The sequence below is a fragment of the Anolis sagrei genome, chromosome 9 (genome assembly GCF_037176765.1).
Source record: "Anolis sagrei isolate rAnoSag1 chromosome 9, rAnoSag1.mat, whole genome shotgun sequence".
NCBI classification, from domain to species: Eukaryota; Metazoa; Chordata; class Lepidosauria; order Squamata; family Dactyloidae; genus Anolis; species Anolis sagrei.
In genome coordinates this window covers 19268848-19289460 of record NC_090029.1, presented here as the reverse complement: position 1 = coordinate 19289460, position 20613 = coordinate 19268848, and the positions used below count along the sequence as shown (strand labels likewise).

Sequence of the window (20613 nt, the reverse complement as noted above, 5' to 3'; positions counted from 1 at the left end):
CTCGTAATTTAAGATCTACTGGGGAGGCCCTGCTCTCGGTCCCACCAGTGTCTCAAACACGTCTGGTGGGGACGGGGGACAGGGCCTTCTCGGTGGTGACCCCCCCTTGTGGAATTTGCTCCCCAGCGAGATTAGATTGGCGTCCTGCCTCCTTACTTTTAGGAAAAAACTAAAGACGTGGTTTTGGAGCCAGGCCTTTGGCTAGTGGGCACAGCAGCACTTTAGGCACTGAACTCGGACAATAGGATTGTTATGAAAATTGGAAACTGCTATATGACTTGTGATTATGTGATTTGTTCTATGTGATTATGTAATTTTAATTAATATCACTGTTTAATTGTTATGTAATAGGATTTCATATTGTTGGTTTATATTGTTATTGATACTGTTGGAATTGAATTGTTGCCTGTGTTAGCCGCCCTGAGTCCCCCCCTTGGGGGTGAGAAGGGCGGGGCAGAAATTGTGAAAATAAATAAATAAATAAATAAATATCCTATCTTATTTGTTTAGATTTTTAGCCAAGAAAAAAATATATGCAGCTATGAACTACAGGAAGGATTGCATTTTTCTGTAGAAATAATGAACAGTTAAGATAGGCCATGTTAGAAACAAAGGAGACTGTCTGATTCTTTATCTATCAGACCGCCTGCCTGCAAGAAAGAGATGAACTAAGTCTCCTGACGAGAGTTTCCTCTTAGTGCTGTGCCTCACAATGAAACTACTGAAATTATTAACCTTGCATCGATAAGAAAACTAGGCACATGTTACGTGTTGCTACAGAGGTTTGACAAGAAGGGAAATCCTGAGCACAGGCCAAGGGCAGGTGCCTCACAACCCATGACGGACAAAAACTCAGATATAGGTGAGCCAAAGATGCAGAACTGCTTTGACTGCTTCCTTTGATCTCTGCAGTCACTTAACTCTAAGCATTCAAAGACATTCTTTGGTGGGCTGGTTATAACCTCTGTCAAAAGGAAAGCATAACCACATGGTTTTCTTACTTCCCAAACAAAAGGAAATGCTTTTGTAGAGCCAAATGTCAAGTCTTAGAAAGAGGAAATCAAAGACAATGTGTGTGTCAGATCACAGCAGGACAAACTGGGTCAGAAGGGAAGGGAGGATGACAGACAGGAAAGCACTTGGAACAACTGTCCACCAGCTGACTCAGTGTGTCTGCAGCTAAGGTTTTGCTTCATGATTTAATAGCTTTTCACTTCTGCTACTGCTGCCTACCTCTTTGCCATGTTAAAGGCATTTGTTGCAGTTGCTGCAATTTTTTTCAAGCTCTTACTCTGCTTGTATACTACAGCACTCTAATTGGATTGGGATGAAAGTCTGTCAGAGTCTCACACCCTCTGCTAGCCCAGAATATATATATTTTACACATTCAATTTCAACTTGAATGCTGGGATTTCTGTTTTGGTATCAAGCCCATATTCTCAGAATGCCTTCTCTACCCAAAGACACAAAATAAGCATGCTCCCATCTCCTTGTAATGAGTGAAGTTTCAGAACTGTTGAAATAGTCTCTAATTCTAAATTCAGGAAAAGGCAGCAAAATGTTGGTTTCATCCCTAGACTGCACAAGTTTCTTGTGTCATCAAGTCTTCAGACCTCAATGTGTAGCGAGGTTAGAGATAGGACTAGGCCGAGGGATTCCTCCCCTCACATTCCTATGCATGTTTTCTCAAAAAGGCTTTGTCTTTACTTCCTGTTAGCCACTGTCTCCTTCCACTTTGATGATGTAGTAATTGAATTCTGTGAGGGAACTTATTTATTTACTATTTATTTACTTACTATATTTGTATACCGCCTTTCTCAGCCCGCAGGCAACTCAAGGCGGTTTACAGTCAGCAACAATTCAATGCTCCAATGTAATAAAATACAATTAAAAACATTGACATATAATATAAAAACATAGCAAGATCAATAAAAACATATATCATTAGCATCTCCTTGTTAAAACATTGTCCAGCCACATCATCCGGTCATTCCATTTTCCTTTTTCCTTTTTTTGCCCTTGATTGACCATGCGGTCTCTCCATCATTTTCCAGTCTCTTCTGCCTTTTCTCCCTTCCAGTAAGGATGCATTTTGCCTTTCTCTAGGCAAAGTGTAGCTGCATTGATCTTCATATCTTTTACCTCCTTTGGAAGATGAGATTCGGTAAGCTAGTTTGCTCCAAGACCTTTTCTATCAATAATGTATTTTTTTTTTTTACTTAAATACATATTTTTAACCTAAAGTTCTGACTCTGCAATCCTGATCCAGCCTAAGATATAGAAGGCTATCCTAGTTTGCCACACATAAGTTTCTGCTGGTTATGAAGCATACTTCTGGTACTCTGCTATATTTATGGTAGAATCACCCCAACTGAGGATCATTTTGAGCCTAACCGCTCAGATTCCCCAACATAAAATATAGTCTCTTTTGCTCCCCCTCACATTGCATGGCAGTCCATCTATGTGTCAGGGCCCTTTTTGCATAAATATTAAAACCAGTCAAAATGTATAAATTGATGGAATTCATGAAGTATGTAAGATAGCTTTTTAGGAGGTGGGGAAGGGGAATAATAATATCCTGTCCAACAAAGAAAATGAAATATTATTCCGCTTCATAGATTGAACTGGAACATAGGATCAGCTATCTTAATCTCCAGGTACTTTTTAGAATAAGATAAAACTCCACAGTTTTTTAGGCTGTTTAACACATCAATGCTAGGACAAAGGAGTTTATAGAACACAGCATAATATGGAAAATGTACCACAAAGGAAGGAAGTATCCATCCTCATATCACCTTTTGTCCTTTTCACTTTTCCCAGTATCCAAAGTATGAGGAAGTCATTTTGACATTTCTAAATTTACCATTCGGAGACCATTGTTAATAGAATGGCCAGAGTCCACAATGAACAGAACAGTACAGTCAAATTATTTTCTATGATGTTGCCTTTACTTCCTAAAGTTGGACCACAAGCTAAACACAACAGGCAAAAGCAAAGAAACAAAACACAATATTTCTACACTGATATAAACAATTTTCCCCAAAATCAAAATATTGTCCAGTTTTACCTAGATAAGATAGCCAACATAACATCTTTGTTGTGTGTGTATTTCTTTCTTTCTTTATTTATTTACTATATTTATATACCACCTTTCTTACCCCCAAGGGGTTTACAACATACTAATGGCAAAAATTCAATGCCAACATACATATAGTCAGAAAAAAATCATAATAACGAAACACTAACATATAACTATAAGTCAAAATCATTAAAACCATTAAACATGAGACATAAACATTTAAGTATTAAAAAGCATTAAAAGCATCCTAGTATCAATATTAAAATCACATAATCCAAAAATAATACACTGTGGTCATTCCGATTGTCATTGCATATCTTTCCTAATTATTCTTTGTACTGTATTATTTTACTGGCCAAAGGCTTGGTCCCACAACCAGGTGTTTGTTTCCAGGAGGGAGGGATGCTGATCTAATCTCACTGGAGAGCGAGTCCCAGAGCCGCGGAGCCACCACTGAGAAGACCCTGTCTCTCGTCCCCACAAACCGCACTTGCAACGGACTGAGAGCAGGGCCTCCCCAGAAGATCTTAACCTCCATGATGGTTCACAGAATGAGATACGTTTGGAAAGGTATGGATAGTGTCATTTGGAAAACTATGGGAATGCCACTATGAGCCTCAAAGAACAAGGGATAAAATGTAACAATAAATAGTGCCATATAAACATTGAAGAATATCTAATTTAGTAATATTTTAGACAAGTAACTGCACCCAATGATTAAAAACAAGGTTAATCTGTATTGTCTAAGGCTTTAATGGCCGGAATCACTGGGTTGTTGTGAGTTTTCTGGGCTGTATGGCCATTGGGACATGACTATACAGCCCGGAAAACTCACAACAACCCAAGGTTAATCTGGTCTGACATCTTTAAAATATGAGGTTTATCAATCAACAGCAAGGACCCCAGACTCCTGCTATGTATTATGATTCCATTTGCAAATGGAAGACTCTAAAAATAAGGCACAATTGATAATTGTTTCTCCTGCAGGGATGTATGTAATGTTCTTACATATGGCGCCCCTAAAACATAATCAAAACAGTTGTGAAAAATTATCAGTCTAATGTAGCAGCCTAAAAGTAGATGTTACAGATGCTGGGTCTAAACAAACAGTGTATTAGTAAATCAATTTGAACAAACAAACAGCAACATTCTCTGAAGAATGAGAAGAGTAGCAACCAAAGATTCAGAATACCAGTCCAGGAATTTTCTTTAAAATATCTTGGTTAATTTGTTAAACCAGACACACAAGTACAGTCAACTGATACATCACCTGCCCTAGCCATTAGTACTGGGAACAAAGCCATAAAGATTAAGAAACCAGGCACTGGGCTATGGCTCTTAATAGCCTTACTTATGTCTGAAGTAGCCCCCAATGCCATCTCATTTATCAAAAATGATGTGCAGCTGAATGTTTGCAACAAGACTTTCCAAGAAATCCACTCAGCCAGATCTTTAAAGGGAGCAGCAAAGCACAATGATGTTATCAGAAAGCACCATCAAAATGTGGACATTAGTAACTGAAGGACAATCCCTCCAAAGTTTATTAGGACAAGCTAACATATGAGCTTTCAAGCTCATCAGAACTATTTACTTGGCTTGGTGTTAAGCAGAAAGATATCCAGAATTGTAGGGGCGAGAAAAAGGATTTGTCAGGCACAATAAAAAAAACTCCAATGCGTAATCTGTAGTCATCTTAGAACAGGAATTGAGAACATATTAAAGCAGGCTTAATTGGGTTAAGCTGGCTCAGTGGAAAGATCTCAGGTTGCACAAAAGGGTATAGAGCCAGGGAAATGCCGTCGCTGATCACTTAGTATTTTCAAACTCGGCAGTTATCCAGTTCTGTTCTTGCCAGATCAGAAAACATATACATAACCCATTACCTTACCAGTCAATAGCTAACAAACATTTTTAACTGGGTGGTTGCAAATATGCAAGAGCTGCCTTTGTTTCCCGCAAGGAAGGTGTACTGCCTCATACACATCGTACAGGAATTGTTAAAACAGCAAAGCATTGCCAAGGAAGTCTTTTGGGTCAATGAGTTCTAAATTAGTATAGCAGAGGTAGAAAACAGTTGAGAGAGAAAGGAATGTTTCCATAGCTTAAGTACTTATCCATAAATGAACCAGACATTTCAGAACAAACTTAAATGCAAATAAGAATCATAAAATTAGTGATAAAACAACTGCATTCTGAGACCGGTCAATGCCAATGAAGAATGTCTTGGGAATCCTATGTGCACTATCATTTCCTCTGTGGAGGAGAGGTAAGATAGAGAAAAACTACTAATAGGATAGAGAGAAAGCTTTCTCCCACCCTGGACCTTCCACAGATATATAAACCCAATTTTCCAGTTTCCAACAAACCTCACAACCTCTGAGAATGCTTGCCACAGATGCAGGCAAAACATCAGGAGAGAATGCTTCTAGAACATGGTCATGCTTTATGTAATTATGTAATTTTGATGTTGTTGTTTATTGTTCGCATTTTCGGTTTGCGTTTTCGGTTTTACTCTGTTGTAATTTGTTGTTTGGGCTTGGCCTCATGTAAGCCGCTCTGAGTCCCCATCGGGGAGATGGCGGCGGGGTATAAATAAAGATGATGATGATGATGATTATTATTATTATTATTATTATACAGCCTGGAAAACTCACAGCAACCCAATATACTAATACTTAACACAATAAGCATCAAATCCCACCACAATGAAACACCTGATTAATATATTTCTCAAGGAAACTTGCAATAGGAGGTTAAAAGTTTCTAAAGTTACTTTACATTGCCACTAAGTATCATAAGGTAACTTCACACTTTCCAAATCTTGGTTTGCATTGACTGAATACCAGTTCAGCAAATCAATGCTGGACGCAAAAGGTTGTTTCTGATGCATATGCCTCCATTACAAAAGCAGTCTTTTTAGGAAAGGTAATTCATCAGTGCTAGATACCTGCAAGATCAAGTCATTTTTAAAAAACTTTCAGTGGCATCAGCTTGCTATCACTTTTTCCCCCAAAGAAAATACCTCTTGCTCATCACTGCAGGGAATCTGATCTTAAAACTAGGCTTTGGGAGTCCTCCAGTCCTATTCCAGAGAAGCCCTTGTTTCTTTACCGAATCTCCCTCACAGTGCTCCATCCTCAGAAAACAACAAATCTAATGCAGTGTGTAACGACAACTGCTCAGAATGGAGTATCACATTTTTCTCCAGCATTGAACATTATACTAAAACAATGTTTCAGTTGGCATGGTAGTATTTATTATTTTATAGATGTCTGTTTTCATGTTCTCTTTTGTTTTATCTTTGAGGACAAAATGTTTATGAAAGTATCACTGAAGGTTTGAGGATTTAGACTGTCTAGTCTAAGCTCTCACAGAGATCTACTGTTTCGATTCTTCTATTAAGCAGAAAACATATATTAGAAAAGGGGGTAATAAATTTAGAATTCTCATGGATTAAAACAGAAGATGAAGCAGAAACATAATATAAATCTCAGAGACTGTTAAACCAACCAGAATATTTTACTCATTGCAACCTAAACAGGATATGATAGTGGGAATACTTTTAAATTTCACCACCAGATTGAAAGCTGCTATGCTAAATTTTATAGTAATACATCATATTGGAGCCCCCGGTCACGCAATGAGTTAAACCACTGAGCTGCTGAACTTGCTGATCAAAAGGTTGGTTGTTCGAATCTGAGGAGCAAGGTGAGCTCCCGCTCTTAGGCCCAGCTTCTGCCAACCTAGCAGTTCGAAAACATGGAAATATGAGCTGATCAACAGGTACTGTTCCAGCGGGAAGGTAACAGTGCCCCATACAGTCATGCAGGCCACATGACCTTGGAGATGTCTATGGACAATGCCGGCTCTTCGGCTTAGAAATGGAGGTGAGCACCCCCTCCCCCCCAGAGTCAGACACAACTAGACTTCATGTCAAGGGGAAACCTTTATTTGATACGGCCAATGGACTAATCAATAAAACATACTACTTTACCTTTACCTTTTACATCATATTACTTCATGAATAATCTGGCAGCAATAACATTTCTTTTTTCAATTAACTCAATCCCTCATCATATCCAGCCCTCTCTACCACCTCCATTTTGATATACAGCTTCTAAAAACCGATATAAGTGGCTGAACGTTAGAAGATGCCAAGACTTCAACCAAAAAAGAGAAAAAGACAGACAAATCTAAAGAACTGTGAATCTAATACACACGATTTTCACTGCAAGTAGAAGAATGAACTTTACCCCATTTGGAAGGAACCAGATGATGAAAACGCCACTGAACACTTATATCTACTGTCAAAGACCACAAATCTATCATTGGAACAACATTACTATTCAATTCCTGTGCAGATCAATTTACTTCTAAAATTTCCAGCCACAGAAGAAGAGCCAACAGCAATTCTTTTCACCTGAAATGTCCTATGTTACGTAGCTTTTCCATTAGATGGTACAAGCTCTGATTTCTGAAGCTACTGCTGCTGTAGTCATCATACTCAACACTGAAGATGAATACCAACATCTGAAGAGGTCAAGCAACTAAAAATCTACATACTTTCTGTGCCTTTAAGTATTAGTGTTAAGAAGGAAGCCTTTCCTGCAAAACAAATTGTTGTCTGTATGACAGATAATAATAATAATAATAATAATAATAATAATAAACTCCTTCAAGTGCCAAAGACAAAGAGTGAATACCATAAAAACAAGATGCAGAGTAGAAGTGAAAACTGGCGAAAGAAGGCTCTCCATGGACAATTCCTGGGAAAATTTGAGAGCCAAATTGACAAAGAAAAAACATGGCTGTGGCTCACAGCCATGTTTTTTCAAAGCCAGAATTGAAAAGTCGACAACAGATCCCAAATGTAGACTCTGCAAGGAAGCAAAAGAAACAATAGATCCCATCCTCAGCTGCTGCAAGAAGATCGCGCAGACAGACTACAAGCAGAGGCATAACACCGTTACTCAGATGATTCATTGGAACTTGTGCCACAAATACCAGCAGCCTGGTGGGATCACAAGCCGGAAAAAGTTACCAAAAATGAACATGTCAAGTTACTCTGAGACTTCCAGATTCAGACAGACAGAGTTTTGGAGCACAAAACGCCTGATCTCACGATCGTGTTAAAAAACAAAGTATGGATTGTCGATGTCACAATCCCGGGTGACAGCAGGACTGAAGAGAAACAACTGGAAAATATGACATGAAATGAGGATTTAAAGATGAAACAATAGCAGATGAAACAATAGATCACATCCTCAGCAGCTGCAAGAAGATTGTGCGGACAGACTATAAGCAGAGGCATAACACCGTTGCTCAGATGGTTCATGGGAACTTGTGCCACAAACACCATCTGCCTGTGACAAAGAACTGGTGGGATCACAAGCCGGAAAGAGTTACAGAAAATAAACACGTCAAACAGACAGAGTTTTGGAGCACAATACTCCTGACCTCACAATCGTGTCAAAAAACAAAGTATGGATTGTCGATGTCGCAATCCCAGGTGACAGCAGGATTGCAGAGAAACAATTGGAAAAGCTGACATGATATGAGGATTTAAAGATCGAACTGCAAAGACTCTGGCACACACCAGTCAAGGTGGTCCCAGTGGTGATAGGCACGCTGGGTACAGTGCCTAAAGACCTTGGCCTGCACTTAAACACAATTGGCGCTGACAAAATTACCATCTGCCAGCTGCAGAAGGCCACCTTACTGGGATCTGCACGCATTACTCGCCGATACATCACACAGTGCTAGACACTTGGGCAGTGTCCAACGTGTGATCCAATACAACAGTCAGCAGAGTGTCTGCTGTGAACTCATCTTGTGTTTCTAATAATAATAATAATAATAATAATAATAATAATAATAATCTTTATTTGTATTCCAACCTATCTCCCCAAGGGGACTCAAATACAAGCAGATATTATCAAAAGAATATTAAACAGTGTTCAATGCCCTCCAAACTGTTTTCCAGGTCAGCCTGTCTCCCCAGAGAAGGCAGACCTAGCTAGCCCATGCATATATAAGTTTTTAGTTATCAGCAATATACACAAGCTCACAGAGATGCCAGGCTTGTAGCCCAGTCTTTCCTCTCCCTAAAGGATTCTTTCAGATTTCAAAACAGACTTTCTTACTGCTGCAATAAGCTAGTTCCTAGCAAAAACTTGCCCTCCATAGGTCACTCCTCAGCCGAAGATCATTTGCTAAGATTTCCCACCTTTTTTTCTCCCAGGTAGATTTACTTGACAGACTGCCTGAGGGAGAGGGCAGTAACAAGACTACAAACACAGAGATTAGTTTTACACGAAGAACCTTGCACTCTGGCTTCAAAAAGTGAGAAAATCTCCCTCACCCCGGCATTTTGAAAACTAGAACATAGAGCGCTCTAACACACCACACACTTGGAAAGCATTTTTATAGGCCTTTTTCCATGATCTCGTACAGAAACATACTTTTCTAATAAATGGGCTGTCGTTACTAAGTACAAAGAAGCAGGACTGAAAGAAGACTGTGTACTGGAATTTCAAAGCGGTCCTTTTTGCTCTACCGCATACAGAAGCAAGCATGCATTTCACTTGAGACACACTGCAGCAGTCCCCACACCTTGCCTAGCTCTTTCCTACCTTAATAGTGTCACCTGTGAAAGGAAATCTTGCTACAATAGAAGCAGCTAGCTCATTCTAAAGCAAACAAAAAGGCTCCATCTGTTCAGCAGATGTGAAAGGATGAGCGCCTGAACAAAGAAAGCAGAAAATAACCATGTGGTTTATGGTTACAACAAGTTGCTGTTCTCATTCAGATCCACAGGACATTCCGATTCTGCCATTAGAGACTGCAAAAGTAATTTCTCTTCAATCTGAAGCATTCACAAGCTTCATCTAAACTCCAGTTGCCTTAGAAAACAGAAAGATCTGTCCAGCTTTTCTCAGCCTAAGAATACAAGCATGCCTCAGTTTTAAAAACATCTGATAAAGGAGATTGTTTTTATAGCTGGCAGTGGTTTTTGCTCCACTGGCATTGAGAGATAGTGAAGGAAGACAGGTTTTCAATGCTGGGTTGCAGAAGTGTGTCAAGAGTACACTGTGCACTAAAGCTTAACCTGGAAAAGGAATTCTACTCGAGGTGACCCTATTATAGCTATGTGAGCCTGCCTGCAACAAGCGAGGTAAACAGTTGCCTCCCAAATCACTTACTCAGACATGTGATGAACAAAACAGAAAGACAAAGCCTGGCTCACCAACTACCCTGATATGTTGAAAAAACAAAGATCTGTAAATTTAACCTTCAAAATGGAAATCATAAGAAAAGTGGAAACTGTAGAAAGAAATGCATTTTGGAGGAAGCTTTAAAGTGGTCTCTGGAAGACTGAAAATGTTTTTATTTACGCAACACTTACTAGAACTGGTTGTTTCATTTCCCATGTACAAAATGTTGGTTTTGAATAACAAGACTGCTGAAACATGCTGAACTACTGTTCTTTTTGAAGTGTAGGAATCGCTTTTCTTCCCGTGTTATTTCTACCTCTGATACCAAAGTTTCTGTGAAAGAAGTGAGGCTCAGGGACACTTTGTTATCTGGCATATACCCGCACATCAAACTGTCTGCCCTGCAGCTGAGAAGACTTTGAAAATGGTTAATGACTTCAGACTCCCTGTGCTTCTAAGAAACCACCAACTGGTTTGTAAACCCTAACAGAGAATAAGGAAGGAGCCCAATTTTGACAAGCGATAGCTGTGAAAACAAGAAAAACAGGTCTTTATGGGACACCAAAGCGTGTTTGTGTCTGGGGGGTGGGCAGGCAAAGAGAAACAGTAAGGAAAAGAAGGAAAAAGATTGAATAATGATGACAGAGGAGGGATACAAAATACAGGTTGAGTCTCCTTTATCCAGAAATCTTAAATACAGTACTCCAAAATCCAAAATGTTTCTACCAGCTACGCACTTCTGCCTCTGAGTATTTCACTGCCATTCCCAAAGAATAGAAGGGCAACAAAGTTGTTGAACATAAACAATGATAGCCAAGAAAACAAGTTTTGTTATCCTATAGGTATAGCCCACTCCATTCTTCACTGAACTGATATATGATACAAAGGCAAGATGGATGGATGGCATCCTTGAAGTGACTGGCTTGACTCTGAAGGAGCTGGGGGAGGTGATGGCTGACAGGGAGCTCTGGCTTCAGCTGGTCCATGAGGTCACAAAGAGTCGGAAACCACTGAACGAACGAACAACAAAACAACATGATGTGTGCTCAGTTTTATGAGTCCCAGGTATAGAATCCCATCTTTCCCATTTTTTTATATTTGAAAAGATCAGTACTCTCCCAGAAATCTTATAGCCAGCTATTACTGATATAGAAGAAGGCCTATCTCAATAATTATGTCAAGCATAATGCTGTCTCAAATATAACGACACATCCACCCATGAGTCTCCTGCTTTATTTTGATTTTAATAATAATAATAATAATAATAATAATAATAATAATAATACATTTTATTTATTACCTGCCTCTCCTGATTGCTCTTCAGGTTACACAAATTATATTAATCTGTACTAAGGAGCAGGTGGGATCATACAGACAAAATGACAGTGTCTACATCAAACTTTCTATAACTCACCATAAACGCTTAGCATAGATAACACTATAAATGAAAATGCACAGCACATACCCTTAGTGCTGGCACTATTATATGAATGTCCCTTACACTGTGAGCATTAAGCAATAACTGTCGATACCAGGAGTCCTCAAACTTTTTAAACAGAGAGTCAGGTCACAGTCCCTCAAACTGTTGGAGGGCTGGATTATAATTTGAAAAAACATGAATGAATTTCTATGCACACTGAACATATCTTATTTGTAGTACAAAAACCACTTAAAAACAATACAATACAATAATTAAAATTAATAACAATTTAAAAAATAGAAACTTATTAGTATTTCAATGAGGAGTGTGGGCCTGCTTTTGCCTGATGAGGTAGGATTGTTGTTGTTGTTGTGTGTTTTCAAGTTGTTTCAGACTTAGGTTGACCCTGACTTGGAAGGCTGTATCCAGCCCCCGGGCCTTAGTTTGAGAACCCCTGGTCTATACTCTTGAAGGAGTTTCTATATAACACACCAGATGGGTAGTGGTGTTTGTATTTACATACAACCACCAGAATTGGTCTTGTTTTATGCTAGCTATTTAATATCATATTTTAGATTTTACGTTGTGTTTTCAAGCATAAAATTTTATTTGTGAATCTTTCAGTCTATGTACTAAATGTTACCATGAATCTATACAAAGTAATAGTCAAGATGGATCCCAGTAATGGATTTTGTGTCTCAGAATCAGTGAGCAGAATCAGTGAGGAGTTATATTTCAATTCTGCTCTCCTTCTCTGTGTGTATTATTACTACTGTTATTAAAAATATGAAATGGGACACTTTAAAAAGTGTTTTGTTTCCCTTTAACTGTAGAGGGTTTTTTTTAATGGCACAGCAAGGGAATAGTCATAATAATGTCTGACTAGTACCTGGAGAGAGATACGAATTAGAACTGTATCTGTTAAAAGTTTCCAATGAACACACACAATTTTAAAAGAAAACATGATTACTCTCACAAATCTGTTATAAAATGGAATATGGAAATGGGGGAAAGGGCAATACAGTGGGTCACTGGAAGTCAAGAGCTTATTAATGGGAGTATTTTGAAACTCCCAATGGGACTGTTAAGGGCAGTTCAAAGGGCATGCATGCAAGTCCATTTTCAGAAGAAATGCAGATAAAAAAGAAATCGCACAATCATTTTCATTAGTTCTGTTTGATTGCTGATTTGTTCTTGTTATGCAGCCCTTTAAGAAACTGGGTTTATGGGCGGAATTTGGTGTCTGAATATGTATTTATATTAAGAAAAGCATGGAAAGTATTTCCAAATTCAAGCAGGGAAGCTACAATTTACTGGTGTAGTTTTTGAAAAATAATATAAAATAAAATGTTGATCTATATCGTTGTGTGTTCATAATCCCTAACGACAATACTGATTTGTTGATCATAAAAACACTGTAGGTTGTAAAACCTATTCAGAACTTCCAAGCTGAAGTTGGTGACCGCAGAGGTGATGCAAGATCTTATGAGGTTATATTCACTGAGTATGAGATTTTAAAAAGGACTTTGAAAATATGAAAAACAATATATGCCAGCCCTTCAAATGGAAGAAAGACTAATGTGGACCTTGATGAACTTCAAAACTATAGAATGAGGACATATATACTCAGGAGGATTATCATTATAGAGAGTGCATGTCCTCTGCTACTTAACAATTCTAGGAAATATAATCAAACTTCTTCAGGTTTACAAACCTGACCTTGTTGAATTTGTTCACCACCAATGACCACTAATCATGAGAACAGGTTATTCGGATGCTGACTAGATTTTGCATTTACTTGTGCTCTGAAGTAACCCCATCTCTTCCACTGACCTTTTGGCTTCACTTGGGGCAAGGGGGGGTTGTGTCCATAGACTGAATCTATCTACTTAGTTCCTGTGGCAGCTTGACAGCTGGTCTCTACCCAGAGCTTATACCATTATAAATATGGTTAGCTTTTAAGTTGTTGCAAAACTCACAGAATGTCCAAGAGGCCACAGATTGCTCAGCTGGGAAAACAATGCCTACCACTATCTGACAAGGTACACCTTCCAATATACTATTTATTTATTTTATTGATTTACGACATTTATATGCCACCCTTCTCACCCCAAAGGGGACTCAGAGCAGTAATGGTACATTTTCATAACCATTAAAAAGAGAGAACCAAGTCTCACACTAAATCTGACAAGGCCATCAAATTTGACCTACAGGTTCTGTTTCAAGTTTTACATATTATTACTTCTTTGTACAGCCATGCATGCTATTTCTCTCATATACTAGAAAGCCCCAACCTACAGGCAAGAAGTAATTCCAAGCTACTTGTTATATAAATCATATAATGGACTTTCCCTCCTCATTTTCAAACAAGCATGGATGACTGTGACCCTGAACATGCCTTTGCATTTAACTCTGCTTCACTACTGGCAAAGCTTCCTAGTTCAGATGGGAATTGTAATCCAGTAACACCTGGAAAGCCATTGATTTTAATCATTAAAACACACACAAACATGCTAAACTCTTTCAACTACAAACAGTTCTATAAAAGCCACCTAAGAGCTTTCTGGCTCATAGTATCCACAGGAGGTGGAAGAGTATCCTGGAATACGCAAGGATGTTACCCTCTCCTATGTACACCATAACCCTGGAAATTAGAGATTTCAGTTATTAACTTCAAATAGGCTTCTGTAGCACTTAAACCCAAGCACATCTTCTCTCTTTGCAAACAGCTCTTGCTACAAAATCCATGATATGAGGGTGATGAACCATGACAGCTCTTCAGAGAAAATGAACACAGAACAGCTTTTTTTAAAAAAACAGAGGCAAGAGCTCAATCCCTTACAGCAGCCATCTGGAGGGTAGCAGATTGGGGCCAGCTAGCCTACTGCATGAAAACAAGTGGTTGTATATCCTCCCAACTGCTCACTGAAAGTCCTACTCTGGGGGTTTTTTTTCTTCCTTCCTTCCTTCTTTCCTTCCTATTTTGAAGATGTGCATATTCTTTTTTTTGTGCTTCCCATATCAATGCATTCATTTCCATTTTAAAGGCAGAAAAAGTCAATGCCTAGTGTGAATCAGTGAGCTATCACAAAGCTAAAACTAGGCACTCTAAAAGAACATAAGCTTTTGTACTTCTGAGTGCCAGGTAGAAACTGAGGAGCAATATGCCTAAGTGTTACCAGCTGTAGAGATCTTACTGTGTTAAGGCCACAAGTCTTGCAAATTTCTCGGACTACATCCTTTAAAAGACCAGGAAAATACTGCAATAATATTCACGCTTCATATCTCTACTTTATTTCTTTCTCAATACATGTGTACACTGCTATAAGTATACTGGGTACAAACAGCTGGCACAATGTAAAGCGAACTAGAATAAGCTATCTAATTATCTAGTGCACACAAGCTTCTAGATACTGAGCCTGTTTCTGAACCCATTGGATGTGCCCAAGGCCACTTTTGCTGTATCTCCTTGAAAAACTGACTCTGTCCCTTCCAAGTATCTAAAAAGGATTAACAAACCATGCCAAAGAGCAAATGAATATCCCAGATAAGACTTAATCACAAATGCATTCTGAAAACACTCAATTTCCCAATTCCACTCCTCATATGATTGTCTCTACCTTATCCCAGTGAAATACAATAATCTGCTTTAACAATCTGTTTCTGGCCAAAAAACATACCATACAAATTTTGGGACAATTTATTTTCATTACAACCATAGTGAATTGAATCACTTAATTTCTAGCAGCAGCAATCTACAAGATGCAATTACCAGCCCACATCTTACCTTCTCCGACTTGACTTTCTTGAGCTGTCGGCACTCACTGTCACCATCTTCCAGCTCTGACTTAACTCCCAAAGGATTGAGTGCAGATCCTGTGTCAATAGCTATACTTCCAAGCTGCTCGGCAGCAGTAGCAGAAGATTCGGATCCTTGGCCACCATCATACTGCCCAACCCTGACTGCCAAAGCAAGAGGTGGGAGTACACTTGGTTCCTTTTCTGCTGGAGCACCCGCACCCTCACTCCTTTCCTTCTTGCTCTTGGAAGAACTTCCCTCCTTCTCCTTCTTTGAGTTGGCCACACTGCGAGATTTGGCCGATTTCTCAGAGCCCTTTGGGGTAATGGCAGCCACCAAGCCACCAGTGTTCATGCCATCCCCAGGGCGCCCCTGAACCTCCTTCTTTCCACTGGTCCCTTCACTTGGAGTAAACAGGGAAGATCCTGGGGCAGTCTTGCTACTGTCCTTGCTACTCTTACTCCGTTTGGATTTGGATTTGCCTTCCTTGCTCTGTGGACCTGGCACTGGGGTCACAAACTTTATGTTCTCTGGCAGTGTCGCCACAGCATTTGGTGCTGGTAGCCCCACCTCCTTGGAGCCTGACATTTCCAATTTCTGTTGGTCCTTCTCCAAATCTGCGTCCAGATCAATGATGAGATTCCCTACTCCAATGTCCCATTCATCCCCACTGTCATATGTTTCAACTGGGTTTGCGTCCACTCCTTTCCCTCCGGAAGCTCCACTGCTCAAGGACATCTTAGAGTTAACCACCCTCTTCAAGGTTCAAGCCTCTTTTCTGCTCCCTCAGCTTTGGGTATGAAGAGCAGCTTCATCTATGTTCTCAAGCCTCCAGTGATCAAGGTGTGCCCAGGCGACATAACTGCTGAAAGAGAAGTAAGAACACATATTACATTGCTGATTCAGCAAATGGATCTAAGAAGAAAGACACACACATACTGTACATACATATATAATATGGAAAGACATGTACAGATCCTTGTTTTTTAAATTCATTTCATGAATACAAGACTTTGTGGTTATGTGTCCCTAAATCCTTAATCATCCAAACACTGATAATCACAGAGAAAGGAAGGCTAGTAAGCCATTAAGAGAAAATGTGTACACAGTACTCCAGGAAACATATTTATAGAAGTCACAAGATGAGAACAGGGAAACCTCACATTCAATTGTGAAGTTTAATAACAAATAAATTAAGTAACATAGGCAGAATTCTGTAGACAAGAAACATAAGAAAGTCAAAAATATATCAGGAGCAAATTCATGAAAGTATCCACATCATGTGAGTCTACAGTTCCTAAATAACCAAAAACAGTCTCCTTGAAGATTTTACATAATGAATATTTCCCTGGAGGCTACAAAGGAGCAAGGCAGTCCACATTAAGTATATGGCAATTATATTTATAAGAGACAATTAACACATGAAATGACAATCTTCTTAACAGAGAGAAGTAGCAAAGGGCAGTTTCAGGCTTTCCTGTGAAAGCTATGACTGCCCCTCAATCTCTAGCTGTTCCTTAAGTATTACTGTCTTCTTCTGCTCCATGCTGAGTGTAAGAGACACCAGCATTGCTATATATATGGGACCCATTTAAATAAAAATTGCTTTTAAACAAGTACTTCATTTTCTTTTTTACAGTCCCAAAAGGCAGGTGACTAGAAGAATAGTAGAATATACCAGGAGACAAGTACTCCGTACAATGCAGCAAATTTAAGTCATACAGCAGGCTGCAAAAGCCACTCGATTTTCCATCCATTCCACATAGAATCTCTGATTGTGCTGCTGACAATCTGCTCCCTGACAGATCATTATGGAGATTTTTAAGCCTATGAGCCAAGGGTTGGCACATAACCATGAAAGTAAAAACAACAACAGTGACTTCTCATCTTAATGGTAGCATCAGGAGAATGTTATGTGTAACAGTGGGCATGGGAAAAGCTTTGAAATGCTGTGGTCTACCTTCTACAGCAATCTCATAACATACAGTTCCTTGGAATGATCTGCCATCCTGAATGAATGTGACTGGGCCTTTATTCTACCAACCAATATTATGAGCGACCTCACTCTCCTGTACAGACTAGCCTGGAAGAAGATAAGAGTCATATAACAATCTACCCAATTTCTCTGTCTTTGTTTCACTAGAATAAGAAACAGGCTGTGGTATATTTAAAAAAAAACAAAAAAAAACAGACAGTTCCTACCCTGCACACCAAAACTTGATAGTTTCCAACCTGTCTTTATTTTCCTGAAGATAGTGGAAAAGGAACAATACTGCTGAACATAGAAAAGGCAATCTAGTACCCTACAGATCTGGACTATGATGACCAGTGGCTAGTTTGAACTGAAATTATCAAAGATGATCTCTAAAGCAATCAGAGCACACCACGTTACCTTTTATCACACAAACACACACACACAAAGATGAGAAGACAAGATGCCTATGCCTGAGTTAATAGAACATTTCTATCATATGAAAAGATAGCATTCCCATAAAAGGTAAAGGTAGTCCCCTGACATTAAGTCCAGTCATGTCTGACTCTGGGGTGTGGTGCTCATCTCAATTTCTAAGCCGAAGAGCCAGCATTGTCTGTAGACACCTCCAAGGTCATGTGGCCGGCATGACTGTATGGAGCGCCGTTACCTTCCCGCTGGAGCGGTACCTATTGATCTACTCACATTTGCATGTTTTCGAACTGCTAGGTTGGCAGAAGCTAGGGCTGACAGCGGAAGCTCACGCCGCTCCCCAGAATCGAACCTGCAACCTTTCGATCAACAAGCTCAGCAGCTCAGTGCTTTAACCCACTGCGCCACCGGGGGCTCCTTAGCATTCCCATAGCCATCTCAAAATAATGATGAAACAGTTACAGCCATTTAAATCTAACACTACTAACCAAACAATACAGGAAATAAAATGGCAAGTATACACTACAAGGACCGGAAGACCTCGTGATGGGTTAGGGCTACCACAATGGATGCTGTGCTGCAGGAGAATTGTGTTAATTTCTATGACACAACTCACCACACAATTTTATCTGCAATAGACCAGTGAGATTTAGCCCAATAACCGATTTGAAGATTTGCTCCCACTCTACAAAAAGTCCCAGGTAGCCTTACTTGAGTCCCTCTGTGGAGGTTGAGATAGGACGGGATATAAAAGCCTGAAATAAATAAATAAATGCTTGTGTAGATTGTCTTGAGTGACCACCACTTCCATAATGTTCTGGCAAACTGACCTCCACTAGGCTGCAGCTTCAACAGAGGCTTTGGGCTGACAAGTATTTAAATCCACTCATAGCCTACTTCATACTCTTTCACTCAGGACTTTGTACTTTACACTCTTATCGGTATTTAAGTATGCATTTTGTTATTGTGGTAGTAATTCATGAGCAGCTTGTAAACATTTTGATAGACTTGGCTGCAATCAGATGAAAAAAATTCAACATATCTCACTTTTTAGTCTTTTAATCCTCCCTGAAACTACAAGTCCGTTTAAGCACATGGAACAATATTTGTTCACATTCATTCCTTTCTCATTTTGTTAACCTCAGTCTCCTTCCCCTGTTCCCAAACCTCAATTTAGACTATAATTGCCTCAAGGGTAATGCTTGTCTTTGTTTCTACAGCACTGCAGAAAATCATGTACACTATGGATTAAATTTGTATCTATCCCTTTCTCACTTGTACATATGCAGAATTAAAATAACCCATACACAGAAAAGCACAATATTTCAAAGTAGTCAAAAGAAAGGTAGAGATGTGAGTGCAAAACTTTCAAAATGGAAAATTTACCCTAAAAATCGAATGCTAAAATGTAACAAACATACACACACTTACTTATCTAAAGAGTGGGCCACAACTGGTACACAATTCATGATTGTACACTACAAGTTCCAATATAAGTTTTATTTGAAATTTCAAGTGGAACTGGATTATATAACTAAGGAAATACTCACATTGTAATCTTAAAATGAATTCCAAAATAATCTGTTGCAAGCAATTATAATTCAGCCTAAATTTCCTGGAACATTATCCCTAAAGTCTGGGTTCATAAAAGAGAGTACCAAAATGAAAGAAGTACCAAAATCAAATAGGACGAAAACAATCCAAGTGCATGAGCCCTTCTACAATTCGTACTTGTCATGAAGCATTCGCCCATACACATGATGTGCATGTATTCTCTTGTCCAGCTGGAAATCTTCCAACAAGCAATTCTATGAGACGCCTTGAAACAGAAATACTAAGGGAGACAGCTTTTCGCCTGGGAACACTGCACACAAGCACTGCCAGACATAAATAATTCAACTCCATTAAGGGCAGCTACCTCTATAAACCACATCTACATTGCGAAAAGAAGCCATGTCATTAGAGACCAATGTGAAATATCACTTTGAACTTGTAGCCCTTATCAAAATACTTCAAACAAATCTCGCCAAGCAACGCTGGAGAACACTCTGCAAAAGGATCAACATGCTGCCAAAAGATCATTGTGCCTTGACACACCGAGGCAAGTCACAAAAGACTGCACTGCTTTTAACCTTTTGCAATGAAACAAAAGGCACGGGAAATCTAATTGTGAATGGTCTGACACCCAAAGGTGAATTGATCCCATGAGCAGTTCAGCTGCAATGCAAACGGAATGTCTTCCATCCCTGTGTTTGAATCTGCAGAGCTCTGAGATTAGCCTCTGCTTGCTTCCAGACATGACTGACTAATTTTCAACCTGATTAACTTTCAGGAATGCCTGCATCAAGGAACAGCAGAAGCAGGGGAAAATCTCCAGCACCAGACAGCTGCTGCTCTAGAGCATGGCAAAGCTAAAAAGATTGAAGGTTCTGCCTCATTTGGATCAGTCCAAGGCGGTACATGGGTCCCATGGCCGCAGGCAGCAGCCCCCAGAAAAATCAGTCAGGAACAATTATGACGACTGAAGGCAAGTTACAAGAAGCAGTGCATCAGCTAGACAAATACGGCAAACCCTTTTCTGGGAAGAACTCCGAAACATTCCCATTAGCTTCGGACCCAGCTCTGGTAACCCCATCCGGTCCCTTAAGTGCACACGTTTCCAGAGACCAGAGTGGAAACACGAGCAAGTGCTGTGTT

At 39.5% G+C, this 20613-nt stretch overlaps 1 protein-coding gene across 3 annotated transcripts in view; it reads right to left on the bottom strand.

The window, feature by feature from the left end:
• Positions 1-20613, bottom strand: part of ZNF609 (zinc finger protein 609) — an 83812-nt gene that overhangs the window by 47166 nt on the left and 16033 nt on the right. For 2 of the 3 annotated variants that reach the window (XM_060755596.2, XM_060755594.2), the window contains exon 2: positions 15501-16374. In XM_060755596.2, coding sequence (XP_060611579.2) covers positions 15501-16250 — 750 coding nt within the window. In that variant the 5' untranslated portion in view covers positions 16251-16374. Of the gene's footprint in view, positions 1-15500; positions 16378-20613 lie in introns of all 3 variants that reach the window. The other variant, XM_060755595.2, reaches the window with a different exon arrangement.